Source organism: Hemiscyllium ocellatum, chromosome 8, assembly GCF_020745735.1.
Source record: "Hemiscyllium ocellatum isolate sHemOce1 chromosome 8, sHemOce1.pat.X.cur, whole genome shotgun sequence".
Classification (NCBI taxonomy): domain Eukaryota; kingdom Metazoa; phylum Chordata; class Chondrichthyes; order Orectolobiformes; family Hemiscylliidae; genus Hemiscyllium; species Hemiscyllium ocellatum.
Genome location: NC_083408.1, coordinates 28381035 through 28396851, shown reverse-complemented (window position 1 = coordinate 28396851; position 15817 = coordinate 28381035). Strand labels below are relative to the sequence as shown.

The window sequence follows — 15817 nt, the reverse complement described above, 5'->3', positions numbered from 1 at the left end:
TGTAGCAATAATATCACGAGGCCATCACCACCCCATATTCATTATCAGTAGTTGGATATTCTGATGATTTGTGCTTTTCATTTGGATACAAGATCACACCAAGAATGATCTTTCTCATATCATCCCAGTGCAGCTTGTGTACCAGTGCAAAACATACACCCAAGTCATTCAGAGCCTCTTGCCAATAGAGGTGAATTTGTAACAGAAAAGACAAAATAATCTCAACATCCTAGAAGTGGGATCAGCCTTATTGTAGTCATTTAGATAAAGACTAAGGGAAAAAAGTTAGTGATGAGTAAGCCTGTTTCATACAATTAGTCTTTGAAATCATCTGGATATCATGGATTTCTATCAATTGTTCTCCTCCATTGATTCTTCCAGTGCACTGAAGGGTATGGAAACCTAGCAATACATGGGGAGCTTGAACTGTAGACTGTCACCTTGTCCAAGCTAAAAAGTTGACTAAATCTTTGCTTTTGTCTGGCCTTAACTATGTTCACCTGATCAGTAATGAAGTTAGCAATTCAGTTATTTTACTTTAAACTTCAGCATAAAAAGCAATTTACAAAGAGAGCATTGCAACCAGATGGGACACCATTAAAAGTTTTGGTTTTTTGTTGAACCAAAGGAAAAATGACATGACCTTGAAGTGTTCTAATCAAACTGTAGCTAGTGTTATCTTACATAACAATGCTGCGCTTAATCACGAGTAAACCTCAGTGTGTGCTTATTCTTAGCAAATGACTTTGCACTTATCTACGAAATACATACACGAATAGCTGTTAAAATAGTCACCTTGTCATAAATATCCAAATTTCCTTATTTAGTTAACTAATTGGCCTTTCGGTCCATTGTGTCAGACAGGTGTCAGGGATTGCCACACCTATAACAGGAAGATCAGGTTGTTGCAACAGCAGTGGCTGCAGCGATTGTGCTTTACAGTCCCAGGTTGTTCTCTCAGATTTTCCTCCACCGCCTTCCATCTGGCCTTGGAGAAAGATGAAGACATAATTTATGCTCCATCGTCTTCAAATGTTTGAAAAGAACCCTCAATTGGATGCTCTCCTTTCCGAGTTTAATGCACTTCAATAATTTTGAAATGGTTGATTTTTGCTCTTGTCCGTTTTTCCTGCAATTGGCGTTGTCCCAAGTGAACAAGCTACAGTAATAGAGACAAAATTGACACAAAGAAAATTCTTTTTAATTGGGGATCATTGTAGCTAAACCTTCAACAGTCGAGTCAATGTAGGAACTCATAGCAATTAGTTTGGTGTATCACACAGTTCTTGAGAGATCCTCAATAAAGCCCTGTACTCCTGCACAAAAGGAGTATTTTTTTGGAGATGCTCACACCTTTACCAGTGTTACCGTGTGCAGCTTCAGCACTGAATGCATTCCAATGTGAGACACTTGGCTTGCACACGTGCAGTCTCAATCAGGCCACCCAGTGTTGATCTATTCTGCCTGCATCAAAGCAGTTTTTACTGTTCCTGCATTCGGAGGATTATGGTAGTTGAATTTTAAATGGTCTAATCAACTTCGAGGTCATGACGATCATTTAGGTGTATCACATTCCACATCGGAACTCCACAAAAAACATGCATCACACACAACTTGTCTATTTATAGTAGATGATTAACCTCAGGCTCTTGCATGAACAACACTGTGTCAATCAAATTGTTGCTGTGCGAGCACTCTCCTTTGAATACAAATATGCCCAAAAGATAATTTGCACTGTCAGCAGAAATTTTGTTGCCTTTTACCCAAACAAGGCTCTAGTGTTTTAAATAGTGTGTGTGTGTATGTGTGTAAAATACTGAAAGTAATATCTCTGTATTTAGGAGAATAAAACCAAGCTGTCAGACCAGCAGAGAGCTGTAAGGAGGGGACAGAACCCGTTTCCTATCTATGCCAGTCTTAATGTGAGGTCAAACCTCAGCGCTCGAGATTTTGGAGGTACAGATCTTGTTGGGGTGTGTTGTGTTGTTACCAAACCTTTGCAGGGAGGGGTCATCAAAAATTTGCTAATGTATTCCTGTCTCTGGCTGGTTTTTCCCAGGGGTGGACTGAGACTGGTACTGGCAAGCACTCTCACTCAACTCAGCAGGTTGAATTGGATAATGGGTAAACTAATTTCAGTCTGTCACAGAGATTGCAATTTTCCCAGTGATACATGGGTACTATTTGTGGCAGTGCCTTGGGAACTTGGAGGAGATGTCAGTATAGTGGAAGGTCAGAGCTGTTGAAAGTTCAAGGCTTCCTAACCTTTAATGACAGAAAATGACAAATTTATGTCACTGATAGTGCTGAGGATGCGGCAATGACAGACTGATTGTGCATCTCTTCTGCCCCTGCTGTATCCTCCTGCTGCAGTACTCTTAATGCAGGTTCAGTGAAGGCAATGTCTCATGCAAAATCAATCTCTCACCACCTAATGTCACTAATTTGGTATTAAATCTCAAAGTGTGTTGTTAATTGGTAGGAAGTTTGAACAGGGAGGCTTGCTACTGCTGATAACTGCATCTGGACATAGAAATGGCCCAGACAACTGAAAATTATCTCCATTCAGAAATGTCTGCTCTGTCACTCAACAGATGCTCTCAAATAGAGAGCAGGTCAGTTTGGAGTTTGTAAACTGGGTGGGAATTTTCATTTGGAGAGACTGCCTGTTGTTTTGGTAGGGGAATTCAGTTCTTACCTCAATACCTGTCCTTTTGTGGGAGCTGGCAACTGGTGCATTGCACACTTCAAACTTTTTTATGCCTCAATTCACCTGCCTATCCCACCATACCATCAGAAGGGTATCCTGACAGCATTTTAAAAATATGGAGAAAATGCCAGTACCATTTCGTCGATCGAAATCATAAGTGACTGGTTCATACACTTGTTGCTGTAACTCTGCAATTAATGTCTAGAAGGAGGTGAGGTGGAAATCATGCTATTCCTAAATGCTCATGCACATGTCTCGTCCTGCTGAGAAAGTGGCCATTGCCATTTCACAAGTTAAGTATCTTGGGGCTGCAGACCGTGTGAAAATTGTCTTTTATTTTCATATGGATGCAACTTGGTGTAACGAGTCTACTATGGAGACCACAGCCAATAAGAAGCAAAATCTTCTGTCTTTTGCAGAGTGGTTTGAGTGCACTCCTTATGAAGCTGGACTTCCAAAATATGGAGCTTACATCCCCATTCAGCATTTTGGAAGCAAATTCTTCATGGGATATCTGATAAAGAAATGTCCAGAAATGAGAATCAGCTTCTTGGAAGGTACAGTTAACAATCAAATCAGAAATCTAAAAGTCTCACTGCATATAAATTTAGAAGTTAAACTTGGAGTCACGGCTTCTGTGTTTGTTAAGAAAGAACAGTCTTTCTTATTAAAAGTTTTATTCAAAGTCTTTCTTTTAATATCCTGGGGTGACAAATACCGTCTTCTTTCTTCTGTTAATTCCAAAGGTTCCTCCTCTTAACATATTTTTAAATTCCCACTGGGTTTAGTCATCGTCCTTTCTTGTAAAAATAAAATAACTAAAGTCTGGCATTCTCTAATATCCATTATTGTGCATCTATCTTTGACAGACCCAAACTTACCACAGAATATTGGTTTGATATGGGGAAGTGATGTGTAATATAGTTTTGTATTTGTGTAATGTTGATTACATTCGTGAATGCATTGGATTAGTTATCTTAGGCAAGGTTAGGGGGTCATAAAATTGGAATTGACACCCCAGAATGAGTTAGGTTTTGGGCTTTGTGGAGCAATACGTTTCATGTTCTCTTTCCTAAACCATATCCAGTGCCCAGACTGAGAACGTGAAGTTTGTTCTGACATACAGGCAATCTCTTCCATTAAGAATATTTACTTGACTAATTTCCTGAAGGGTTCAGTATACCACTACATGTACTTTGAACCCGAGAAGAGTGGAATAGATAGACCCTGGGTGGGAGGGCTTCTGCTTTTGTCCCTCCGTGGAGGTGACTCAGCATCCTGGGAAGGAGGAGTGGGTGATGATTCTAGGGCGAAGAACGTGATTGTGAACAACTGGCAGGAATTTGGTGTAGCCTTGGGGTGCCCCCTCAGTGTGGGATCTCTTCACTCTCCAGTGGGGGTAAAGGATCTAAGAAGTTAGAATAAGAAATACTCTGAAAATGACTGTTGTCCTCCTCCCCTGCAGGCCAGTGGGGTAGTGCTTTTGCAGCCAACCTGGAGGAGATCCTGAGGGAGATGATAGGCACCTCCAACATGTGGATGCAGAACTTACAGAATGCTATCAAGATAACAGGTACTAATCTATCTTTTTTTTTGTTTTAGAACTGCTGGTAATTTCCATTCTCGCCCTGCTATTTGTGCAAAGCCACTGACCAAGATCTAGGACACCTTTCTTTGAGAGCAACAGGGAGACTTATAAATCATGAAACTTATGATTGAATGGGAAACTTTTGTCTTTTTCTCTTTGACATTTGGGTAGTGCCGTGGAAATCAATCCCTACTATTCCTGGAATTGAAATGAATGTTAAGATTAAATGAAACTACTCCCTATTTGCCTCATTGACTGCTACCCAGGATAATGGCAAATTATACCAGATTCTTTCAGTAGTAATTAAAGATTAACTCTTTTTGTAACATACTTAACTTGAACAAGAATAGGATTTCTAATTTAAAAATCACACAACACCAGGTTATAGTCCAACAGGTTTAATTGGAAGCACACTAGCTTTCGGAGCGACGCTCCTTCATTAAGTGATAGTCACCCCAGTCCAACACCGGCATCTCCAAATCAGGATTCCTAATATTTAACTTTACCCCCAAATTCCCACACAGATGCAAAAGAAAAAGGCATAAAACATCATTTTTTTTTAGGAGAAAAGTCAGGAGAACACAGCTGTGTCGCATCAGTCCAAAATACAATCCTTTTAATTCATCAGGGATGCTTTGGTGTTACTTGCACTGCCATAATCCGCCTGTTGCTCGCTAGTTTCGTGTTTGGACCCAGGTTTTTCTTTTCTCAGTAAGCTTCAGATTCTTCCTTTCAGCAACTCTGAATATAGTTTTTCTCTGCTTTTCCAACACAGTTAGCGAGACACTTTCTTTAAGAACAAAGGGATGAGAGAGAGAGAGAGAGAGAGAGAGATGCCGAAATTATAACTTGTTGGGGCCTGTGTTGTCTTCTGTTAAGGGTAAAAAGTGAGGTCTGCAGATGCTGGAGATCAGAGCTGAAAATGTGTTGCTGGTTAAAGCGCAGCAGGTCAGGCAGCATCCAAGGAACAGGAAATTCGACGTTCCGGGCATAAGCACTTCATCAGGAATGAGGAAAGTGTGTCCAGCAGGCTAAGATAAAAGGTAGGGAGGAGGGACTTGGGGGAGGGGCGATGGAGATGTGATAGGTGGAAGGAGGTCAAGGTGAGGGTGATAGGCCAGAGTGGGGTAGGGGCAGAGAGGTGAGGAAGAAAATTGCAGGTTAGGAGGGCGGTGCTGAGTTCGAGGGAATCGACTGAGACAAGGTGGGGGGAGGGGAAATGAGGAAACTGGAGAAATTTGAGTTCATCCCTAGTGGTTGGAGGGTTCCCAGGCGGAAGATGAGGTGCTCTTCCTCCAACCGTCGTGTTGTTATGTTCTGGCGATGGAGGAGTCCAAGGACCTGCATGTCCTCGGTGGAGTGGGAGGGAGAGTTAAAGTGTTGAGCCATGGGGTGGTTGGGTTGGTTGGTCCGGGCGTCCCAGAGGTGTTCCCTGAAGCATTCCGCAAGTAGGCGGCCCGTCTCCCCAATATAGAGGAGGCCACATCGGGTGCAGTGGATGCAATAGATGATGTGTGTGGAGGTGCAGGTGAATTTGTGGTGGATATGGAAGGATCCCTTGGGGCCTTGGAGAGAGGTAAGGGAGGAAGTGTGGGCGCAAGTTTTGCATTTCCTGTGGTTGCAGGGGAAGGTGCCGAGAGTGGAGGTTGGGTTGGTGGGGGGTGTGGACCTGACGAGGGAGTCACGAAGGGAGTGGTCTTTGCGGAACGCTAATAGGGGAGGGGAGGGAAATATATCCCTGGTGGTGGGGTCCGTCTTCTGTTAAACTGTGTTAAACTGCAGCTTGGCTAATCAGAAGCTTATTGCAATGCTGAGCTCTCCTGGACTCATAACAAATAGTTGCATTTGAAAAACAGTTCAAAAGACTGCCTGAGCAGAGTTCCCCTGAACATAAACAGGTGCTGCTGCTTTGTCTGAACACAGTATTCCCAAAATTAACATTGTTGCATAGGCATCAGTTAGCTCCACTTGTTTTTCCAAAGCTGCAAATTCCTGTTATTTCCTCCTCTTTTAAAGCAGTGTCCATTTTTTTTCTCATTTTCAGTCTATATTCCAAAAAATAAAAAGTTGTTGTCTCTTACGTTCATCCTGATGAGTCTCCTCCAGAAGCTCTACAGCATCACAGGCGCCAATCTTCAGCGAATTCAATTCACTCCACATGATATCAAAAAATGACTGGAGACATTGGATACTGCAAAGGCTATAGGCCCTGACAACATTCCAAATAGTGGTAAAGAAATGTGTTCCCGAGCTTAACAGGATAATCCAACCCAGTCAATTATCGTCCCATTCGTCTACCTGCAAACATTAGTAAAGTGATGCAAGGTGTAAATAGCTGTACTATCAAGCAGCGCCTGCTTACCGACACCCAGTACATATTCCTCCAGGGCCACTCAACTTCTGACTTCATTACAGTGTTGGTTCAAGCATGGACAAAAGAGCTTAATTCCGGAGTTGAGGTGAGTATGAATCCCCTTGACATCAAGGTCGCATTTAACCAAGTGTGGTGTCAAGGAGCCCTAACAAAACTGGATATCAATGGCAAACTTTCCACTGGTTGGATTCATACCTGGTACATAGGAAGATGATTGTAGTTGTTCAAGGTTAGTCATCTCCACTTCAGGATACCTCTGCGGGAGCTCCTTGTAGAGTATATAAAACAGTATAGCACAGTACAGGTCCCTCGGCCCTCAATGTTGTACCAACCTTTTATCTTTACACTCAGAGCAAACTAAGCTACACACCGTTTGTTTTACTGTCATTCATGTGCCTATCCAAGCGTCACTTAAATGTTACTAACGTATCTGACTCTATTACCACCATCGTACCATTCCATGCACCTAACACCCTCAGTGTAAAGAACTGACCTCTGACAACTTCCCTAAACCTTATTCCAATCACCTTAAAATTATGCCCCTCTGTGATAGCCATTTCTGCCTTGGGAAAAAGTCTCTGGTTAGCCACCCTATCTATGCTTCTTATCACCATCTTGTACACCTTGATCAAGTGTACATTCTCATTCCTCCTTTTATCCAGTGAGAAAAGCCAAAGCTCCCTCAACCTTTCTTTATACGACGTGGCCTCCAGTCCAGGCAGCATCCTGGTAAATCGCCTCTGCACCCTCTCTAAAGCTTCCAAATCCTTCATAAATGAGGCAACCAGAACTGAACACAATATTCCAACTGTCGTCTAACTAGGGCTGTATACAGCTGCAGCGTAAACTTATAGCTCTTAAACTCAATCCCCCTGCTAATAAAAGCTAACACATCTTACATCTTAACAACCCTATCAACTTGGGTGGAAACTTTAAGGGATCTATGGATGTTGACCCCAATATCCCTCTGTTCCTCCACACTGCCAAGAAACCTGCCTTTAACCCTATAATCTGCATCCAAAATGAATCACTTCACTCCTCTCTGTGTAGAACTCAATCTGCCACTTCTCAGCCTAGTTCTGCATCTTGTCAATATCCCCTTGCAACATACAACAGCCCTCTACACTATCCACAACTCCACCAACCTTCGTGTCATCAACAAATATACTAATGCATCCTTCCACTTCCTCATCTAAGTAATTTATAAAAATCACAAATAGCAGAGGTCCCAGAGAGATGTCTATGAAACACCACTGGTCATGGCGAATACTTTCCATTTACCACTACCCTCTGTCTTCTATGGGCCAGCCAATTCTGTATCCAAACTAACAGATTTCCCTGTAACCATGCCTCCTTACTTTGTCAATAAGCCTACCATGGGGAACCATATCATATGCCTAGCTAAAATCCCTATACACCACATCCACTGCTCTACCTTCATCAGTATTTTGTCACATCCTCAAAGAATTCAATAAGGCTTGTGAGGCATTATTTTCCCCTCACAAAGCCATGCTGACTGTCTCAAATCAAACTGTGCTTTTCCAAATAATCATAAATCCTGTTTCTCAGAATCCTCTCCAACAATTTGCTCACCATCGATGGAAGACTGATCTGTAATTCTCAGGGTTATCCCTGTTGCCTTTCTTGAATAAGGTAATAACATTTGCCACCATCCGATTATCTGGTACTACTTCAGTGGCCAGTGAGGATGCAAAGATCATTGCCAAAGGCTCAGCCCTTGTTTCCCATAGTAACCTTGAGTATATCCTATTTAGATCAAGAAACCTATCTATTTCCATGTTTTTCAAAATTTTCAGCACATCCACCTCCTTCACATCAACCTGTTTGAGCAAATCAGCCCATTTCATGCTGTCCTCACAAAGGACAAGGTCGCTCTCACTACTGAATACTGAAGCAAAGTATTCATTCAGGATCTCCCCTACATCCTCCGACTCCAGGCACAATTCCCTCCACTATCCCTGATAGCCCTATCCTCACTCTAGCCATCCTCTTGTTCCTCACATAAGTGTAGAACACCTGAGGGTTTTCCTTAATCCTACCTGCCAAGGCGTTTTCACGCCCTCTTCTAGCTCTTCAATTCTTCAGTTCTTCCCTGGCTACCTGGTAACCCTCTAGAGCCCTGTCTGATCATTGCTTCCTCAACATTAAGTAAGCTTCCTTCTCCCTGTTGACTAAATGTTCCACATCTCATCATCCAAGGTTACTTTACTTGCTTCAATGGGACAAACGTATCCAACACTTGCAGCAAATGCTCCCTAAGCAATCTCTGCATTTCTGCTGTGCATTTCTCTGAGAATATCCCTTCCCAATTTATGCTCCACATTGTAATTCCCCTTTCTCTAATTAAATACTTTCCTATACCATCTAATCCTATCCCTCTCCATGACTATAGTTAAAGGTAACGGAGTTGTGATCACTATCACCAAAATGCACTCCCATTGAGAGATCTGACACTCCCAGTAAAGTGACTGCTCCCTTTCTGTAGGTGCAACACTATCCCTGATTAACAATGCTACTCTCCCACCTCTTTTCCCCCTCTCCCTATTCCTTTTGAAACATCTAAATCCTGGAACATCCAACAATTATTCCAGCCCTTGTGATATTCAAGTTTCCGTAATGGCCACAACATTGTAGCTCCAGGTACTGATCCATGCTGTAAGCTGATCACCCTTATTCCTGACACTTGCGTTAAAATAAACACACTTCATTCCATCACACTGACTGCAACTTAGCCCTATCAACTGTCTATCCTTCCTCACAGACTCTCTGCATGCTGTATATGCCTGTTTACCAGTTACCCCATCCTTTGATCCATCGCTCCAGTTCCCATCACCTTGCCAAACTAGTTTAAACCCTTCCGAAGAGCTCTAACAAACCTTCCACCCAGGATATTGGTGCCCTTTCAGTTCAGGTGCAACCCGTATCCTCCTTCCAACCATCTTCAGTTTCTTTGATCTTTCCTCTAATGTAAATTCAGAAAAGGGGTTGTTTACTGATGAGTAGCATTCACATCTCCTCAGACACTGAAGCAGTCCATGTTCAAATGTAGCAAGACATGTTGTGCCAGTTTAGGCTAACAAGTGGCAGGTGACATTCACAGCACACAGATACGAAGCAACAAACACTTCCAAAAACCAAGAATCTAACTAGTGCCCCTTTACATTCATTGGTATTGCCATCATTAAATCCCCCATGATCAACGTTCTGGGACCAGAAACTGAATGGGGCTACCTATATAAATACTGTGGCTACAAGCACATATCAGAGGCTAGGAAACACATATCTCACTACCTCATTCCCCACAGCCTGTCTACCATCTGTATGGCACAAGACAGGAGTGTGACTGAATATTCCCCACTTGTCTGAATGCAGCTCCAAGAACACTCAAGAAACTTGAAATCAACCAGGACAAGCAACCTGTTTGATTGACAACACATCCACAAACATTCAGGCTGTTCACCATCGACACTCAGAAACAGCAGTGTGTGTTATCTCCAAGATGCACTGCCAAAGTTCACCAAAGATCCTTTAGACCACTCCTTTCAAACGTATGACAACTACTGTTTAGAAGGAAAAGGGCAGCAGTCGCAAAGGAACACCACCACCTTCTCAGGGGCAGCTGGGAAAAGCAATATGCAATAGTTTGACCAGGGACCCAGATATCCCATGAGTGAATTGTAAAGATTCATCCCCATCTGACTTCAGCTCCCTTAAATTTAATAAGCTCAGACTTCAGCATTTACGGTGAACAGCTGGTTGAGACATTCACACTTGGCAGGATCACCTAAGGCACCATCAGGTCCTGTTCACATTGAGTCATAGAAATCTGTAGCACTTCCATGGGCCATTTGGCCCTGTGAGGTTTCAATGGTCAAAAACTATTTGCTCTAATCCAATTTCCAGCACTTGGCCCATAGTCTTGAATTCCTTGGCATTGCAAGTGCACATAAGTGCATACTTATAGTATGAGGGTTTCTGTATTTCCCACCCTAACAGGCAACGAGTTTCAGATTCCTACCACTAGGTGAAAAAGCTTTTCCTCACATTTACTCTAAACCTTCTGCCTCTTGTCTTCAATCTATGTCCCCAGTCATTGATCCCGCCATCAAGGGGAAAGGTTTCTTCCTGTCTATTTTATCTATGTCCCTCAATTTTTTACATCTCAGTCATATTCCCTCTCTGTCTCCTCTGTCTAAGGAAAACAAACCCAGTCTATTCAGTCTCTCTTCGCAAACTAAAACTCTCCAGCACAGGCAGCATCCTGGTAAATCTCCTTTGCCCTTTCCAGTGCTGTCACATTCTTCCTAAAGCGTGGATTCCAGAACTGCACACAACATTCTTGCTGTGGTCTTAACAATACTTTATACAGATCCAGCATTACCTCCCCGCTCAAAAAACTCTGCCTCAGCTAATAAAGGCAGGTATCTTGTACGCCTTCATACCCACTTTATCTACCTCTCCCCCACCATCTTCAAGCACTGGTGGCCATGTTCACCAAGGTCCTCCTGATTACCAGGACTTTCCATTCATCATGTATTCCCTCACCTTGTTTTTCCTGGCAAGTAGATCACTGCACACTCATGCAGATTGAATTCCTCAGCTAATTCTCCTCAGCTAAAACTGCTCATTATTCCAGGAGTTTTCTAGAATGCAACTAGGGCTTATCAGACACATTGAAAAGTCTTCTGTCCTGCCCCCTCTGCCCTCACCTCCAACAAATAGATAATTAGTTGAAGAGGAGAAATTTGGAGGACAGTGGGAGAATTGCTATTGCAGGAACATGCCAGGAACATCCTAGATGCCAACCAATCCAGGAGTCTAAACATTCTGTGATAAGTCAGGAACGTTTAAAATTCCTTCATTATTCAGTTACCTGTTCTCCAGAGCATTATCTTAGGCCAGTTACAATATCCACTACACCACTGCCCTAGATCTGAAGCCAGCTTTTTCTCTCCCATCAAGGTCATGTCCTTTGTAGCGTCCTTGTCCATCTGCTATTCCCTCAACTTTATTTCCGCTAAACTGCTAACCAGTGAACTCACCAACTAGCTCCATCTTCCTTAGTGAATGTTACCAGGTCATTGTTTCCCCTCCCCGCCCCCAACTTCAGACCTGCTGTCATTACATACTGTCTCAAACAAATCCATCCTTGAGTCCAGTGTTGTTGCAAAGTATCTTTGTCTCTAGAATCCTTGAACATGTCACCTCACAAATGCATGTCCATCTTTTCTCCACTCTGTGACTGTAACAAGGATAAATTTCCTCCTTCCTCGTCTCAATCTGTTAGCAATCTTTGACATAATTGACCACACCATTGTTCTTCAAGGTGTCCCTACCATCATCCAGCTAATCCATTCTTATCTAAACATTGAATTTCAGATCCAATGACTTTTTCTGCTGCTATTGCATTAGCTCTGTTCACAGGAGTATCCCGGGTTTCTTCTTAATTTCTTTCTTCCAAGCTCAAACCTTCATATTCTTTTTGATCCTGAGTTGATGGTCCAACACCAAGATACATACATCCATCTCTGTAACATCCTTTGTCTCTATACCTGCCTCAGCTCCTCTGTTTCTCAGTCTATTGTCATGCCTTTGAGAATAGTAAAGTTTAGAAATAACAACCTATACAGGACAGTTCCCACTTTATAAACTTCAGTTCAGTCAGAACTCTGCTGCATCTATTTTAATTGGTTCACCTATTTCTGCTGTGTTCACTGAATTGGTTCCTGGTCCATCAACACTTCATTTTTAAAATTCTTCATCCTTATCTTCAAATCCCTTCATAGCCTGGCCCATTCCTATTGGTCTAATATATTCCAGGCAGACAACTCTCCCAAGATCTGTGCATTATTCGAGCTTGAGCCTCTTGATCAGCTTTGATTTTCATTCTTCTGCTAATTGATAGCTGTGACTTCAGCTGACTGGGCTCTCAAATCTGGAAATCCCTCCCTAAAAGACACTCCCTGAGACCTACCGCTTTGACCAAACTTTTGGTGTGACTACTTGTCCTTTTATGTCCTGATCTGTCTGCGTTAAATTTTGTTTGTGAAGTGCTTTAGGACATTTCATTAGAACATAGAACAATTCAGCACAGAACAGGCCCTTTGGCCCCTGGTGTTGTGCCAAACATTTGTCCTAGCTTAAGCACCTATCCATGTACCTATCCAATTGCCGCTTAAAGGTCACCAATGATTCTGACTCTGCCACTCCCACAGGCAGCGCGTTCCATGCCCACACCACTCTCTGGGTAAAGAACCTACCCCTGACATCCCCCCTATACCTTCCACCCTTCACCTTAAATTTATGTCCCCTTGTAACATTCTGTTGTACCCGGGGAAAAAGTCTCTGACTGTCTACTCTATCTATTCCCCTGATTATCTTATAAACCTCTATCAAGTCACCCCTCATCCTTCTCCGTTCCAATGAGAAAAGGCCTAGCACTCTCAACCTATCCTCATACGACCTATTCTCCATTCCAGGCAACATCCTGGTAAATCTCCTCCGCACCCTCTCCAAAGCTTCCACATCTTACCTAAAATGAGATGACCAGAACTGCACACAGTTCTCCAAATGTGGCCTTACCAAGGACCTGTACAGCTGCAACATCACCTCACGACTCTTGAATTCAATCCCTTTGCTAATGAACGCTAATACACCATAGATCTTCTTACAAGCTCTATCCACCTGAGTAGCAACTTTCAAAGATTTATTAACATAGACCCCAAGATCCCTCTGCTCCTCCACCTTACTAAGAACCCTACCGTTAACCCTGTATTCCGCATTCTTATTTGTCCTTCCAAAATGGACAACCTCACATTTGACTTGCATTAATGTAAGTGCAAGTTGTAACTGTCTTACCAGATAGCACAGTTATAACCATGCCTGTTTATAAACGCATATCTCGATTTGGAATGAACAATGAAAACATATTGAGGCTCTTAAATAATAAAACACTGCTTGTATGGTCTATAAACATCACTCTTCGGTTCAAGGTACCTAACAAGCTTTTACTTGTTTTGTACAAAGTATTAATTCTGTTGTCTTGCATATTACGGTTGTATCCGTTCAAGTGTTTGATATCACTAAGCTTCACACCCTCTCCTGATCTGAAAGTGATATGTAAACATGTTTTTGATACAGATAATCCACAAACAAGAAAAAATCAACCTCCAACGCGGACAATCATTCCATCAGGCCTGCTAGACAGTATGGTAAAGAATTTATTTGTGTCACGCCTGACTGGGTCAGAGATCTGCAACTTCCTACATGGCCTCTTTCTGCATCAGCTTTATGAGCAGAACCACTACTTCATGCGTGGACAAAGTATGTTTTCCGTCTGTAATGCTGAAATGTTGTGGTAATGCTGCAGTATTGACATATGCTAACTGGGTGATGCCACTAATTATTCAGATCACATTTACCATGGTATGACCCATAACAAAACTATGCTGTCTATCCCTGATTAATCTGTCGCTTCTGTGCTCTGATTGTAACAATTAGTCCAGCTCCAAGGTCAGACTCACTAGCTTATAATTATTTGGTCTACCCTTCCCACATTTTTTTTGAATAATGGTACAACATTTATTCCCTATTTACTCCCTACCGTCCTTTAACAACCTTGGATATAATTCAAAATGAAAGAACCATGGATGCTGTAAATCAGAAGCAGAAACAGCAATTGCTGGCAAAGCTCACTAAGTCTAGCCGCATTTGTGAAGAGAAATCAGAGATAATGTTTCCGGTCCGGTGATCCTTCCTTAGAACTTCCTGAGATGCTGCCAGTTTTCATAGAGATGTATAGTACAGAAACCAAACTTTCCGACCAACTCATCCATGCCGACCAGATATCCCAACCCAATCTAGTCCCACCTGCCAGCACCTGGCCCACATCCCTCCAAGCCCTTCCTATTCATATACCTATCCAAATGCCTTTTAAATACTGCAATTGTACCAGCCTCTAACCCCTTCCTCTGGCAGCTCATTCCATACATGTATCACCCCCTGCGTGAAAAGGTTGCCCCATAGATCCCTTTTATATCTTTCCCCCTCACCCTAAACTTATGCCTTCTATTTACCCAATCCGTGCCCCTCATAACCTTCTAAACCTCTAAGGTCATCCCTCAGTCTCCGACGCTCCAGGGAAACCAGCCCAGCCTATTCAGCCTCTACCTATAGCTCAAACCCTCCAGCCCTGGCAACATTCTTGTAAATCTTGTCTGAACCCTTTCAAGTTTCACAACGTCCTTCCTATTTGAGGAAGACCAGAATTGCACACACTATTCCTTAGCAAAGTGGCTTAACCAATGTCCTGTACAGCTGCAATTTGATCTCTGAACTCTCGTACTCGATGCTCTGACCAATAAAAGAAAGCATACTAAACATCATCTTTATTATCCTATCAATCTGAGGCTCTACTTTCAAGGAAATATGAATCTGCACTCCAAGGTGTCTTCATTCAGCAACACTCCCCAAGACCTTACCATTAAGTGTATAAGTCCTGCTCTGATTTGCTGTTCCAAAATGCAGCACCTAGCATTATCTAAATTTAAACTCCATCTGCCACCTTGGCCTATTGGCCCATCTAATCAAGATCCTGTTGTAATCTGAAGTAACCTCTTTCGTTGTCCATTACATGTCCAATTTTGGTGTTATCTGCAAACTTACTAATTAATACCTCCTATGTTCACATCCAAATCATATAAATGATGCATAGTAGTGGACCCACCACTGATCCTTGTGGCACTCCACTGGTCACAGGCCTCCAGTCTGAAAAGCAACCCTTCAACACCACCCTCTGTCTTCTACCTTCAAGCCAGTTCTGTATCCACATGGCCAGTTCTCCCTATATTCCATGTGATCTAAGCTTGCTAACCAGTCTACCATGAGGAATGGTGTCAAACGCCTTACTGAAGTCCAGATAGATCACATCCACTGCTCTGTCCTCATCAATCCTCTTTGTTACGTCTTCAAAATACTCAATCAAGTTAGTGAGACATGATTTCCCATGCACACAGCCATGCTGACTATTCCTAATCTGTCCTTACCTATCCAAATAGATGGAAATCTTGTCTCTCAGGATTCCTTCCAATAACTTGCCCATCTCCAATGTCCATAGCTCCCTGGC

The 15817-nt window shown here is 42.6% G+C and overlaps 1 protein-coding gene across 1 annotated transcript in view; it reads left to right on the top strand.

Annotated features, from left to right (window-relative positions):
• LOC132818040 (cytosolic phospholipase A2 zeta-like) overlaps positions 1–15817 on the top strand; it is a gene marked incomplete at its 5' end in the record, with an annotated part of 104665 nt that overhangs the window by 69472 nt on the left and 19376 nt on the right. The window contains 4 exons of the mRNA XM_060828647.1: positions 1842–1956; positions 3130–3272; positions 4181–4283; positions 13834–14016. Of these exons, the coding sequence (XP_060684630.1) occupies positions 1842–1956; positions 3130–3272; positions 4181–4283; positions 13834–14016 (544 nt within the window). The remainder of the gene's footprint in view (positions 1–1841; positions 1957–3129; positions 3273–4180; positions 4284–13833; positions 14017–15817) is intronic.